General features: G+C 45.9%; 1 protein-coding gene across 1 annotated transcript in view; it reads left to right on the forward strand.

The window, feature by feature from the left end:
* The window catches only part of CCNF (cyclin F), a gene marked incomplete at its 5' end in the record, with an annotated part of 66,989 nt that overhangs the window by 50,976 nt on the left and 1,995 nt on the right, over window positions 1-14,018 (forward strand). The window contains 9 exons of the mRNA XM_081337967.1: window positions 50-127; window positions 2,625-2,776; window positions 4,373-4,537; window positions 6,032-6,155; window positions 7,361-7,541; window positions 8,690-8,777; window positions 10,222-10,321; window positions 11,052-11,176; window positions 13,770-13,939. Of these exons, the coding sequence (XP_081194093.1) occupies window positions 50-127; window positions 2,625-2,776; window positions 4,373-4,537; window positions 6,032-6,155; window positions 7,361-7,541; window positions 8,690-8,777; window positions 10,222-10,321; window positions 11,052-11,176; window positions 13,770-13,939 (1,183 nt within the window). The remainder of the gene's footprint in view (window positions 1-49; window positions 128-2,624; window positions 2,777-4,372; window positions 4,538-6,031; window positions 6,156-7,360; window positions 7,542-8,689; window positions 8,778-10,221; window positions 10,322-11,051; window positions 11,177-13,769; window positions 13,940-14,018) is intronic.

Below are 14,018 nucleotides of genomic sequence, written 5' to 3' on the forward strand. Positions count from 1 at the left end.
ACACCTGTCCGAAGAAGGTGTGATGACTTACTTACTTCCTCTCTTACAGATGTCAGATCCTGGTAGATACCTTCAGAGCCTCAGACAACTTAGGGACTATGCAGCCAAGGGTTCTTGGGAAGCTCAGGTATGGTCGTCGCTTCCTTCATCTGAAGTTTTTATTTTGTAAAGATACCTGAGCATGACTTCAGTGGGTGAAGAGAACAGATGCTGCCTGCGACCCAATCAGGCAAAAGAGGCAGGAGCCTCTTAACAGGCAGAGGAAGAAACTTAAGAAGGACCTGCCCTAATTGATCAGATGGTTAAAAGTGGTGGCTTTGAGGGATGCGGGAAAGGCATGCCGCCAAGGGACCAATCAGATAACAGAGGCAGGAGCCCTTCAGTCACCTAACGCAGGGGTCCTCAACCTTGGCAACTTTAAGACGGCTTGTGGACTTCAGCTCCCAGAATTCCTCAGCCAGCAAGATTCTGTTAATCAACAATCAAGCAGAATTAACTCACCTGGTTTGTGTTTCCTGTCTGGTTTTAGCCAGTAAGGCTGACATCAATCTTGCCTGTCTGAAGGTACCAATCTCCCACCATCACTTTTAACAGCCTGATCCATTAGGGTGGATACTTTTTTTTTAAGTTCCTTTATCTGACTGTTAAGTCACTGGGGCTTCCTCATCTCTTCTCTCAATTGTTCCCTAGGCAGAAGTTCTTCTTTGCTTCATTCTCACATACCATTGCAAGGTTAATTGATTGACTTGATTTTGCACGATGGATGGCGCTGAATATCGCAAGCGTTGCAGCTTGGGAGAAATTGGGAGAGACCGCCCCCAGTTTCTTCTAAGCTGCGACACTTGTATATTCAGTGCCATTCCTAGACCAGAAAACTTTTCCTACCCTTATGGCTAAGTGCTCGCTTTGATCCACAGGTTGAGGGACCCAGTCAATGAACAAGAATCAGAAGCTGTTTGCTTGGCTTGGTCCCTGCTGGGATAATCCTTCACTGACCCATCTCTGCTAGGTTGTAAAAGATCCCTTAGCAAAGCTAGTTCCAGAGGTGGTTAACAATTTGGCAGCGGGAAACAAAGCTGGCAGGTCCAGGTTGACGAAGGAAGAGTCTTGCCCACTTGGTGAGCCAGCCAGTGAGAAGAGAAGCCAGAACAGAAGGCATTGCTGGGAGTTTGGCCCCCAACAGCTGCAACAGGGTCCCAAACCCTGATGTCATCTCTAAATCTCCCTTTCCCTAAAGCAGGAACTCTTCAAACTTGGCCCTTTTTATGACTTGTGGACTTCAGCTCCCAGAATTCCTCAGCCAGGCATGCTTGGCTGAGGAATTCTGGGACTTAAAGTCCACAAGTCATCAAAGGGCCAAGTTTGAAGACCCCTGCCCTAAAGTGTTGAGGGTTCAGTCACCGAATACAATAGCAACAGACTTAGACACCGTTTCACAGTGCTTTTGCAGCCCTCTCTTAAGCGGTTGACAGAGACGGCCCGTTGCCCCCTCCCCCCAACAATCTGGATCCTCATTTTACTGACCTTGGAAGGCTGAGTCAACCTTAAGCCGGTCAGGATCGAACTCCAGGCTGTGGGTAGTATGTTAGCCTGCAATACAGCATTCTAGCCACTGCACCACCAGAGCTCTTTTTAAGAGCAACTAATAGGGATATTCCTTGAAATCCCGGGGGGGGGGCAGTCCCTCTTACTAGCTGAACGATGAGGTTTTTTTTTCTTTCTGGCCCATCAAAGCTGAGCTTTGTTTAGATTTATTGAGTTTAAGTTTATTGAATTTATATACCGCCCTTTTCCCGTAGGACTCAGGGCGGTTTACAAGGTATTTAAAAACGTCAATACAATACAAAAGTTAAAAACAATTAAAAACAATTAAATTTGATCCCTGAAAAATATAAAAACCCCAATTAAAAACTCTCGGCCTAGGCCGGAAAGCTCAAAGAGCCAGGTCTTCAGGCCCCGGCGGAATGATCGGAGGTCGGGGGCAGTCCTCAGCTCTACTGGCAGCTGGTTCCAGAGGGCAGGCGCCCCCACTGAGAAGGCCCTATCCCTGGGTGTCGTCCACCGGCAATCTCTTACCGGTGGCACCCTGAGAAGACCCTCCCTGTGGGAGCGCACTGGATGAAGGGAACTTGATGCTGGCAGCAGGTGTTCCCTCAGATATCCCGGACCCAAGCCATGTAGGGCTTTATAGGTCATCACCAGCACCTTGAATCTCACCTGGAGGGCAACCGGAAGCCAATGCAGCTCGCGGAGTAGAGGTGTTACATGGGAGTATCGGGAAACCCCCATCACAACTTGCGCGGCCGCATTCTGCACCAGCTAAGTTGTGCCCGACTCTTGACAACAGCCTGGCCCATAGCATGGCAGGCTCTCCTGTATTCCACTGTCTCCCGGAGTTTGCCCAAATTCATGCTCCTTGCGTCAATGAGGCTATCTAACCATCTCTGCCATCCTCCTCTCTTTTTGCCTCCAGTCGTTCCCAACATCAAGGTCTTCTCCAATGAGTTCTCCTCATTAGGTGGCCGAAGCATTGGAGCTTCAGCTTCAACACCTGTCCTTCAGGGTTGAGTTCCTTCAAGCGGAGCTCCGTTGTCTTGACTGGAGTTGCTTTCTACCTTGCGCAGGTCACCCTCTCCAAAGCTTGCGGGAACGGCAACCAACTGGGGCTGGAAAGCAAGATGTCCCTGGAGACCATCTCCCACTTTTTCCAAGCCTCTCTCCCTCTGAGCAAGGAAAGCATTTTCACTGTCCAAAAGGGCATGAATGAGACAATGAGGTAAAGGCATCTATTCCAGCTGTTTTGAATGACTTTTTAAGTATTAAATGTACCTGCCTCCCATCTCCCACCTGGGCAACTTAATTAGCTGGATCAACAGGAATAAAACCACTTTACAAAACGGAAGGGTTCCTCTCCCCCCCCCCCACCGCCCTCTTTTGGACTTTTAATCTCTAGTTCATTGATGGCAAAGCTTTTAGACACGGAGTGCCCAAACTGCAACCCAAAACCCACTTACGGATCATTGGGTGCTGGGTGGGCGTGGCCCATTGGGTGGGTATGGCCAATTGGGTGGCCGTGGTCCATTGGGTGGCCATGGCTGCAGTGGTAAGGCAGACTAAAAGGTAAAGGTTCCCCCGCCCATGCGTGCTAGTCGTTTCCAACTCTAGGGGCCGGTGCTCATCTCCGTTTCAAAGCCGAAGAGCCAACGCTTGTCCGAGGACGACTCCGTGGTCATGTGGCCGGCATGACTAGACGCCAAAGGCGCACGGAACGCTGTTACCTTCCCACCGGAGTGGTCCCTGTTTTTCTACTTGCATTTTTACGTGCTTTCGAACTGCTAGGTTGGCAGAAGCTGGGACGAGTAACAGGCGCTCACTCTGTTACGCGGCACTCGGGATTCGACCCGCCAAACTGCCGACCTTCTATTCGACAGGCTCAGCGTCCTAACCCACTGAGCCAACGTGTCCCTAAGGCAGACTAGGTGGGACTAAAAAGTTCAATCAATCAATTCCAACTTCGCGAGATTTTATTTTTCCCTCACAGGAAGTTGAAATTGATTGATTGAACCTTTTTTTTTTTTGCACACGGCAAGGGCCTAAAGCAAAAAGGTTTTATAAAACCCACCTGAAGGCCTAGGGCTGGGGCGATGGCACGTGTGCCCACAGAGGGCTCTGCGTCCCACAGGTTCGCCACCACAGCTTTAGTTGGTGGGGCAGGAAAATGCTATTTATTAAGAGCTTCTAGGTTTGAGGTTGCTTCTGAAAAAGTGTGGAGCTCATAGGCTTTAAAAGGTTGGGAGCTCTGAAAATCTAGCAAGCTCACACGGTTTCTGCCCGTTTTTAAAAACATTAGGCTAAATATGGGGCGGGTGTGTGTGTTCTACTTAGGGTTGAAACTGGATTCCTTAAGCATCCTTAAAACGGTACGTTTGTCACTCATCGTGCTAAAAACGTGTAAGACACGTTCTTGGCCTCTTATCGCTAGATGGTGAAAATGTTTCAAGGATCGGTCTGGATATGCTAAGACCGATTTCTTTAGGAAAATGATTTTGATTTTTACGACACGATCAAAGTTAACGCGGGTCTTTAAAAGATCATTTTGTGCGAGGTGCCAAGGGAATGCTTGATTTACAACCGTTCGTTTAAGCAACCAATGACGATGTATTTCTTGTCATTAATTTTAGTTTCTTCGGTCATCCTTTTTTTCCTTTTTTCATTCTGTTTTTTTTTTATACTTACGAAGAAATCTTTATTTATTTCTTTTTTTAAAAAGGGGGAAATTGACTGATGAAAGAATGCAGAATCCGATAACCGCTCCCCAGCCGATAGCAAAAGATGAATGTCTTAACTGCTTTGTTCCCCTTCCTTATTTTAGATACATTTTGGTGGATTGGCTGGTGGAAGTCGCCACCATGAAAGATTTTTCCAGCCTTTGCCTTCACATGACCATTGGCTGTGTGGATCGGTACTTGAAACTGAGACTCGTGCCCCGGGCTCAGCTGCAGCTTTTAGGAATTGCATGCATGGTTATTTGTACCCGGTAAGTCTTCTAGCTCTTGGTGGGGCTGATAACAGCTTGCTCTGGGAATAGTAGCAATTTTCGTTTAATGAGGATTGCAATGTTTTCTGAATGCTATGGCAGTAGAGCCCATGTATTTTAGAATAGAACAGAGCTGGAAAAGGGACCTTGGAGGTCTTCTAGTCCAGCCCCCTGCTCAAGCAGGAGAACCTATACCAGGGGTAGGCAACCTCGGCTCTTTTATGACTCATGGACTTCAAGTCCCAGAATTCCTGAGCCAGCCATGCTGAGGGGAAAGGGAGAGGTTTCCAAGCTGAGCCATGCTGGCTCAGGAATTCTGGGAGTTGAAGTCCACAAGTCATGAGGGGGCCAAACTTTCTCCCACGCTGGCTCAGGAATTCTTGGACTTTAAGTCCATGAGTCATAAAAGAGCCGAGGTTGCCTACCCCTGACCTATACCATTTCAGACAAGTGACTGTCCACTCTCTTCTTAAAAACCTCCAGTGTTGGAGCATCCACAACTTCTGGAGGCTAGTAGTTGCCCTGGTTAATTGTCCTCACTGTGAGGAAGCTTCTCCTTAGTTTCCAGGTTGCTTCTCTCCTTGATAATTTCCAACCTCTGCATTTGCGGAGCGGCAGAGGTAGAGGACCTGGCTCACATCCTATTTGACTGTTGCCTGTATAAGAGGGTGACAGACAGGTATCTTGGTCTCTATACCAAACGAATGACCCATTGGGATCCCCTTATCAAAATAACTTACCATATGTCCGGCCAGAACTTGAAAATAACATTTAACGTAGCACAGTACTTAAACAAAATGATCTGGTTGAGATCTGCATATGTGGGACTGATTGGGGCAGATTGCAAGGGCGACTCCGAAATATAATGTTTTATCTATATCTTAAATTATTGTACATTAATATAATTTCATTTTAGATTGTATTTTATTACTATTTCGTCTTAAATTGTATTTTAATTTAATTCCATTTTACATTGTATTTTATCAAATTCCATTTTAAATTGTAATTTTATCAAATTCCATTTTAAATTGCCTTTACCAAATTTTAGCAACAATTTGTTGCTGGAACTTTGCACTTTGATATGGCCCAAGGGCTAATCAATAAAGACTTACTGCTATTGAAATTGAATTTGGATAATTTCCAACCATTGTTTCTTGTCTTGCCTTCTGGTGCTTTGGAGAATAATTTGACCCCCCCCCCCCCTCCTCTTCTTTGTGGCAGCCTCTCAAATATTGGAATACTGCTATCGTGTCATCCCTATTTCTTCTTTGCTCGAAGGCTGCTTGAGCGGCATGCTTACGGATTCGCTTTTGCTGAGATTCGTTTTGAGTCACTCTGCTTCTGCCCTTAGAAATCAGATGAAGCATTAGTTGGCTTGGCTGTTTATGGGGTGGTTTCCCAACCCCCAATTAAGAATTGGGTCAGTGAGGCCTCCATTACTTCTCCCGCGGTTGGCCTTTGATGCAAACCGCTTTTTTTTTTTTTTTGTTTCAGCTTTGTGAGCAAAGAGATTCTGACGATTCGCGAAGCGGTTTGGTTAACCGACAACACGTACAAGTACGAGGATCTGGTGAGGATGATGGGTGAGATCATTTCTGCCCTGGAAGGCAGGATAAAGGTAAAGTTGTGTGGAGGTGATGGAACTTGGGTTCAGGCATCAGCTGCTAGATGGAGACGGGCGGGCCTAGTTTGTTCTGGTCCAGCAAAACCAGTTTCGTTGCTCTTGAGACTCCATAGAAGCTGCACCTCAGATGGATCTCTTCTGGGGAACCAGCTCTTCTTGTATGTCAGTATTTTGTTTTCCCTTGCCTGGCATTGTAGAGCAAATCAATATTTTGTGTATGCTCTCTTACGATCCCCTGCTGGGGAACCCTACTGATTTTTCTCTCACAGACTTTTGTGGGGATTTTTCTGGTTAGACAGAATTTTGATCCTGGTGACGTCCAGCTTATCTGTTATCCTGTAGCTGAGTTTCCTATATTTTACAGGTTCCAGCTACAGGACTTAGGATAGTGTTTGTAAAATCAGGAATGGACAGTTGATGCCTGCCTGCTTTCCTTCCTTCCTTCCTTCCTTCCTTCCTTCCTCCCTCCCTCCCTCCCTCCCTCCCTCCCTCCCTCCCTCCCTCCCTCCCTCAAATTTATAAAACCAAGTAACCCAGGAAAAAAAACCCCACAAATACTTTCACTCAAGGGTTTCTGGAACTGGTGTTACGTGTTTTGACTTTAGCGGGCTATGAAACCTAGCGCAGAACAGTGGGTTAGGAATGTTAAGAAGCCGGAAGGGACCGGAAATCTTTCAACCAAATATTTAAACATTCAAAATGAATTAATATAATGGCTACACCTCAAAAAGGGATGCGGTGGCTCAGTGGGTTAGGACGCTGAGCTTGTTGACCAGAAGGTCGGCAGTTTGGTGGGTCGAATCCCGAGTGCCGCGTAACAGTGAGTGCCTGTTATTCGTCCCAGCTTCTGCCAACCTAGCAGTTCGAAAGCACGTAAAAATGCAAGTAGAAAAATAGGGACCACTCTGGTGGAAAGGTAACGGCGTTCCATGCGCCTTTGGCGTCTAGTCATGCCGGCCACATGACCACGGAGACGTCCTCGGACAAGTGCCGGCTCTTCGGCTTTGAAAGGGAGATGAGCACCGCCCGCTAGAGTTGGAAACGACTAGCACGCATGTGCGGGGGAACCTTTACCTTTAACCTTTACACCTCAGAAGATGCCTTCTGGAAGCTTTCTGTTCTTTCCTCTTGCCCAGGTTATGAAACGTGGGTGACTTAGCACTTCCTGTTTTCTCTTTTTTTGTAAAAAAAAAAAAAAGGTTCCTACCATTGTTGATTACAAAGAAGTCCTGCTGAACACCGTCTCGCTGGAGCGAAGGACTGCGTCCCTGTACAGCTTTATCTGCGAACTCTCCCTCCTAAACACGAGCCTGTGCGTCTACTCCCCGGCCCGCTTGTCTGCCGCAGCTCTGCTACTAGCCAAACTGTTGCACAGACAAGGTAAGTCTGACCTGAACGAAAGCCCAACTGTTCTTTCTTTACCACGATCTGTTGAATCCGTCGCAGTTGCGAAGCTTGGCACAGTGGAATGGTGTGGAGAAGGATGACCTTGGTAGATGGGAGGAAGATGATCTGTACAGGTGCTCCTCGAGTTACAACTGTCTGTTTAGCACCCATTCGTGGTTACAACGGCCCTGGAAAGTGACCTGCGGCCGTTTTTCACACCTACGACCGTTGCAGCTTCCCGGTGGCCAGGTGATCAAAATTCACACATTTGGCCATACAGAGTTTAAGCCAGAATTTTTTTTATTTATTTTTTTAAGGCACAGTAGGAAGAAACTACGAGAACGATTGTACATAACTTAATTTTACATGTATTAACTGCAGTAAGAATATAGTATTTGCCCAATGTTGGGAAAATGAAAACTGACCAACGGAAGAAGAGCAAATTAAGAAAATTTTAGACTGTGCAGAAATGGACAGATTTGACATTAAAGACAAAGAAGACTCAGCGTACTTTAGAACATGGGGCAATTTTTTGTCAATGGCTAGAAAAACAAGTTAAAGAGAAAGGAATGTAATATGTAACATTAAATATATACTAGTAAGAAGACTATTGAGCGATTAACATATTGATTATAAGAATATAGAAATTAATTATTACTCATTGTTTTTTAAATACATGAACCCAGACAACATGCTGTTTGCTAAATATTAAGAATGTTATTTTATAAAAACCCTAACCGTAACCCTATAAAAATTGTGTGTGTGTGTGTGTGTGTGTGTGTGTGTGGATAGATAGATAGATAGATAGATAGATAGATAGATAGATAGATAGATAGATAGATATTCAAATTTCTTTTTGCTGGCAAAGAATTAAATGGGAGGCTAGGATAAGGTGCATCGATCAAAAAAAACCTTACACAGCAGTTTTAAAACAACAGTTTTAAAATAGTTTTAGATATATTTATAAAAATTCATACGTTGGGCAACTGAGTCATGTTTATGACGGTGGCAGTGACTTAATTGTGGTGACAAGTAGAGGACCAGCTGTATTCCTGAGTCAAGATAAAGTTAAACTAAGGTGTGCAGAAGGGTTAAAAAGCAGCAACGCTGAGGTTTGTTTTTCCCCTTTGTGCTCTCTCCAGCTCGTCCTTGGACTAGGCAGCTAACGGAAAATACAGGATTTTCTCTTGAAGAGCTGCTCCCCTGTGTGCTGAGCCTCCACAAGAAGTGGTAAAACCTTTGGGCAGGGAGGGGGTTTCAGGAACTTCAGGAAGGGGTTAAGGTTTTCTCTGTCCATTGGAAAATAACCATGGCTGCCCTCCAGATCAGGCAAGAGCTGATCCCAATAAAGGATTGGTAGTTCAGGGTTGAAATGAAGGGGTCCTTGATGCTCTCTGAGCTTGGTTGCATTCATGCAGACCTTTCATGACCCAACTAGGGAACATCATCCGGGTTAGGAGAAAAGGGGTTGTGGAGAAGGGGAGGAGAACCGTGAGGTCCTTGGTGCTCTCTGAGCTTGGTGGTTTTCTCGCAGACCTTTCATGACCCAACTAGGTAACATCATCCGGGTTAGGAGAAAAGGGGTTGTGGAGAAGGGGAGGAGAACCGTGAGGTCCTTGGTGCTCTCTGAGCTTGGTTGCATTCATGCAGACCTTTCATGACCCAACTAGGTAACATCATCCGGGTTAGGAGAAAAGGGGTTGTGGAGAAGGGGAGGAGAACCGTGAGGTCCTTGGTGCTCTCTGAGCTTGGTGGTTTTCTCGCAGACCTTTCATGACCCAACTAGGTAACATCATCCGGGTTAGGAGAAAAGGGGTTGTGGAGAAGGGGAGGAGAACCGTGAGGTCCTTGGTGCTCTCTGAGCTTGGTTGCATTCATGCAGACCTTTCATGACCCAACTAGGTAACATCATCCGGGTTAGGAGAAAAGGGGTTGTGGAGAAGGGGAAGAGAACCGTGAGGTCCTTGGTGCTCTCTGAGCTTGGTGGTTTTCTCGCAGACCTTTCATGACCCAACTAGGTAACATCATCCGGGTTAGGAGAAAAGGGGTTGTGGAGAAGGGGAAGAGAACCGTGAGGTCCTTGGTGCTCTCTGAGCTTGGTGGTTTTCTCGCAGACCTTTCATGACCCAACTAGGTAACATCATCCGGGTTAGGAGAAAAGGGGTTGGGGAGAAGGGGAGGAGAACCGTGAGGTCCTTGGTGCTCTCTGAGCTTGGTTACATTCATGCAGACCTTTCATGACCCAACTCGGTAACATCATCAGTGCTAGAAGGGAGTTGCGTCTGCTCTCATTTTATATAGTAGTGGCTTGCTCTTGTCAGAGTTAGTTGGAGACCAGGGGAAGCCACAAGTATATAAAATGAGAGACAACTCCATTCCCTTCTAGCACTGCCGATGTTACCACATATGGGTAATGAAACGTCTGCAAGAAAACTGCCAGATTCGGGAGACCGCCAAGGAGATCTCAAGAGCTGATCCCAACGTGGGTTCCTCCTATTGGTAGGATCACGAAGGGGACTGTATCAGGTAGAAATGATAGCCAGGTTATCTGGGAACAGTGGAGGCTGCCGCCAAACTTACCTGGAGATCCCAGGCCAGAGAAAGTTCAGATATTCTGATACCCAGGGCTGTTTTAGACGTTCGTGGAGACCGTTCTTCATTTTTCTCTTCCCAGCTTCCATGAAGATGTGCCCAAAGATTATAGACAGGTATCCCTGACTGCTGTGAAGCAACGATTTGAAGATAAGCGCTATGAAGAAATTGGAAAGGAAGAGGTAGGCTAACTAGAGAATTCCGGGAGTGGGGGAATTACAGATAGACCTCCCTTACTGACTGCCCCTTTTAGCAGCCGTTCAGAGTTACAACGGTGCTTAAAAATACCTTTGCAGTGGATCCTCACCTTGACCACCGCCGCAGGGTCCTACGGTCAAGGAAGCGCCACTTGTGTACTTCACAGCTGGCTTCTCACAAGCAGAATCAGTGGAGGAAATCAGCGGTGAAATCGCAAGCCGTAGCGATGGGATGTTAGCGAATGCTAGCGATTCGCTTAACAACCATACGGGCAGTGAGGATGTAAGTCCGTCAGAGTCACAGGATAAGGCAGAGTTGCTGATCACAGTTGGGATCACTAAGCAAGAGACTACCTGTGTCTGGTAACTGTAGGATTAGAGCCGGCAGAGCTGGGGGTGGAGTTAAGCGTGTCATCAGCTTAGAGTCGTTACGTAGCCACAATTGGTCCAACTCCTCCTGAATTTCGTTCGCCCTTACCCAGTGCCAATTTAGGGTCGAACTTTAGTTAACTAGATTCTTGTCTGTAAGCTTGAGCAATAAATCTGAGCTGCAACTTAATCTGTGGCCCTGATTCTTCGCACCTGACTGTAACTAAGCAGTCGAAGAAGCAAGAAGTGTTTCTTTGGGTTGAAGGTAGAAAAAAAGGACCAAGTCTTTGGCAGCAAGGGGCAGCTCGGATGCCACATCCCACCTCAGTTGACTTGTTGCGTCTAGGTGATGAGCTACAGCCAGCTCTGCTCCGTGCTAGGAGTGAAACAGGAAGACCCGGAGCCTGGATCTTCGTACGTGAATGCGGTGGAGACCTTCCTCACTTCCCCTTCTGGAAAACGTTCTAAAAGGCAAGTTCAGCCCTTGGGTTCCGATCGAATTGGCAGGAGGTGGGCACTGCACGGACAGCGGAATTAGGGTCTCCCAACTCCAAAACAGGAGCAGCTGTTTTTGGGCCAAGCTGGTGGTCCTAGGAGGTCTCCAGAAGAAAAAAGGTTGGACTGTAGGAGAAACACAGGTTCTGTTGCTTTAAAAAAAAGCAACAGGAGACAATGGGTTGAGCATCCATTGACATCTTCAGGCTTTTCGTAGAAGGAAAGAAGGTAGCATTTGCAACATTTCTTGACTATGCAGACCCAAGACCAGTAGAACCTTGGTTTCCATCTCTGGGTAATAACTGGGTTCTAGGTTCTGCTTCTTGGTTTCTTGGAGTTTCGGTTTCGTTTTGCTTCCACAAGCGTTTTTGCTGTAATTCAAGATCGCTCACCACCTTTGGGGAAAACCTCATCCATGTGGCCAATGGGAAGATATACTGTTGGGGAATGTCTAGATGACCTAATGGTTTCCCTTTCCCAGAGTCTATAGCGATCGCTAGCAGCTTTCCCAAAGCTTACAGCGTCGTTTAGTGCAGAGATTCCTTCCAAGGTCTCCAATTCCTGGATTTCAGTTTCAGATCTGGCTGACTTGGCTCCAGCTGCTTCCCTCTGTACAAGCTGGTCCCGCTAATGAAATCATCTTCAATTCCATCGCAGGACAAACCATAAAAGCTCTTTGTACGTGAACAGACAGCTGTTCATTCATCCCAGTAGTCTCCCTTTTCAGTAATTGCGCTGCTGCTTATGATGGGGAAAAACAGGCAGTTCTTTCCAGCTCAGGCTGATTAAGATAATTGCCGATCAATTGTATTTTTATAGTGTGTGTGTGTGTATTTATATACCTATACGTGTATGTGTGTGTATATATATATGTGTGTGTGTGTATATGTGTGTGTGTGTGTTTATGTGTGTGTATATATGTGTGTGTGTATGTGTATATATATGTGTGTGTGTGTGTGTGTGTGTGTGTGTGTATATATATATATATATATATATATACACACACACACACACACACATATACATACATACATACATACATACATACATACATACATACACATACATACATATCTTGAGTGTTTTGAGCACCTCCTCAACCCAAGTATGGACGAAATCTTTTGCCTGTATCAGCCCAAACTAAGGCCATCCACAGGCCTAGGTCTATGGCCTAGAGGTTAAAACAACTGCCTAACATGCAAAGCATCCCAGGTTCGAATCTCAGAAGGGTGTGGCTGACTGATGAGAGCGAAGAAGCTTGAAATAGCTATATCAGTCTCCCTTTAATTCTTTGTCAGCAATACCAAACATATATATATATATGTTTTATTCTCTGTAACATTGTAAGCCCTCCAAAGTCGCCTTGCAGTGAGATGAGTGGGAAAGGAAAGGAAAGGAGGGGAAGGAAGGAGACTTTCAGCACTAAATTGAAAGCAAAAGGACTTTCAGGGTAGGGTGAGAAGTTGTTGAGCTACCCATATTTCCCCGAAAATAAGACCGGGTCTTATATTAATTTTTGCTCCAAAAGACACATTAGGGCAGGGGTCTTCAAACTTGGCCCTTTTATGACTTGTGGACCAACTCCCAGAAGACCCTCAGAATCCATCTCATGGGGGGGGGAGCGAATAGGAGGGACCCTTACATCAGCCACCATGTTCCCATAAAAAAAAAACCAGGAAGGAAAATGAACCAATCCGTAAATCAAGAGCTAGATGAAGCCTCTTATTATTTCTTTACACTCCCCACAATCTTTAGGAAAGATGTGAAAAAAATTGAACTCGTTCTCCTCCAGTGGGAGGAGTACCTACAGCCCCTTAGATTGTAAGAAAATCAGGTTATTTTTCCGGCTCATGGGGTGGGATGGACATTTTAAAAAAAAACCAAGATGGAGCTGCAGTCACACTATGCAAGACCCCAGATCCTTTGTGCATGCGTTTGCCTGATCTGATTGCGGTGGCTGTTAGGGATTGTTGTGCAGAGGGCTCCTTGTGCTACCAAGGAGTTGCACAGACAAGGAAGGGTACTGAGAGCAGTAAGAGACACACAGTAACCACAAGAGTACACTGAGTTGTGAAAACAGAAAGTATTTTACTTTTGAGGTGGTGTAAAAACAAAAATGCACAGTCAAAAATAAACAGTCCAGGTCATACACAATAGTAACAGTCCAAGGAGTATTCCAAATACAAAGTCTTCTTACCGGTCCAGAGGTCAATACACAGTTCAGGTTTATCACAGTAGTAAACCAACAGTACAGCAAAACAGCAATAGTAGAGACAGCAGTAAATTCAGAGAGAAAGAAGCTATGTTCCTAGCTCCCTCTTATGGCCACGAGGACACTTACACACCCATTGGCCAATTAACATCTTAAAGTCACAACATCATAGTTTATATATTTTCAACCCAACTATGTAGGCTATCACCATATGCCTAACAGTGGCCATCTTGACTTTTCTCCCCTATGAGCATACAAGCCTTGACTGCCCTTGAACTCTAGAGGTTTAGGACCTTCTCATTCTGGACTCGGCTCTTCTGCCAAGGAGGGGTGTTCATGGTGGTGTTCCCTCCGCAGGAGAAGGGAAGACAGCATCCAGGATGACCGGGGCAGTTTTGTCACCACTCCCACGGCTGAATTGTCCACTCAGGAAGAAAGTCTTCTGGATAATTTTCTGGATTGGAGCTTGGATGCTTGCTCGGGATACGAAGGAGATCAAGAAAGCGAAGGCGAGAAGGAGGGAGATGGTATGGTTCCTGTTTTCTCTCCTCTACTGTTATCTCCGTTGTAAAAAATGCAAGTTTCAGGACTTCCGTTGCTCTTTTT

The sequence above is a fragment of the Vipera berus genome (genome assembly GCF_964194415.1).
Source record: "Vipera berus genome assembly, chromosome: 13".
In the NCBI taxonomy this organism is placed as follows: domain Eukaryota; kingdom Metazoa; phylum Chordata; class Lepidosauria; order Squamata; family Viperidae; genus Vipera; species Vipera berus.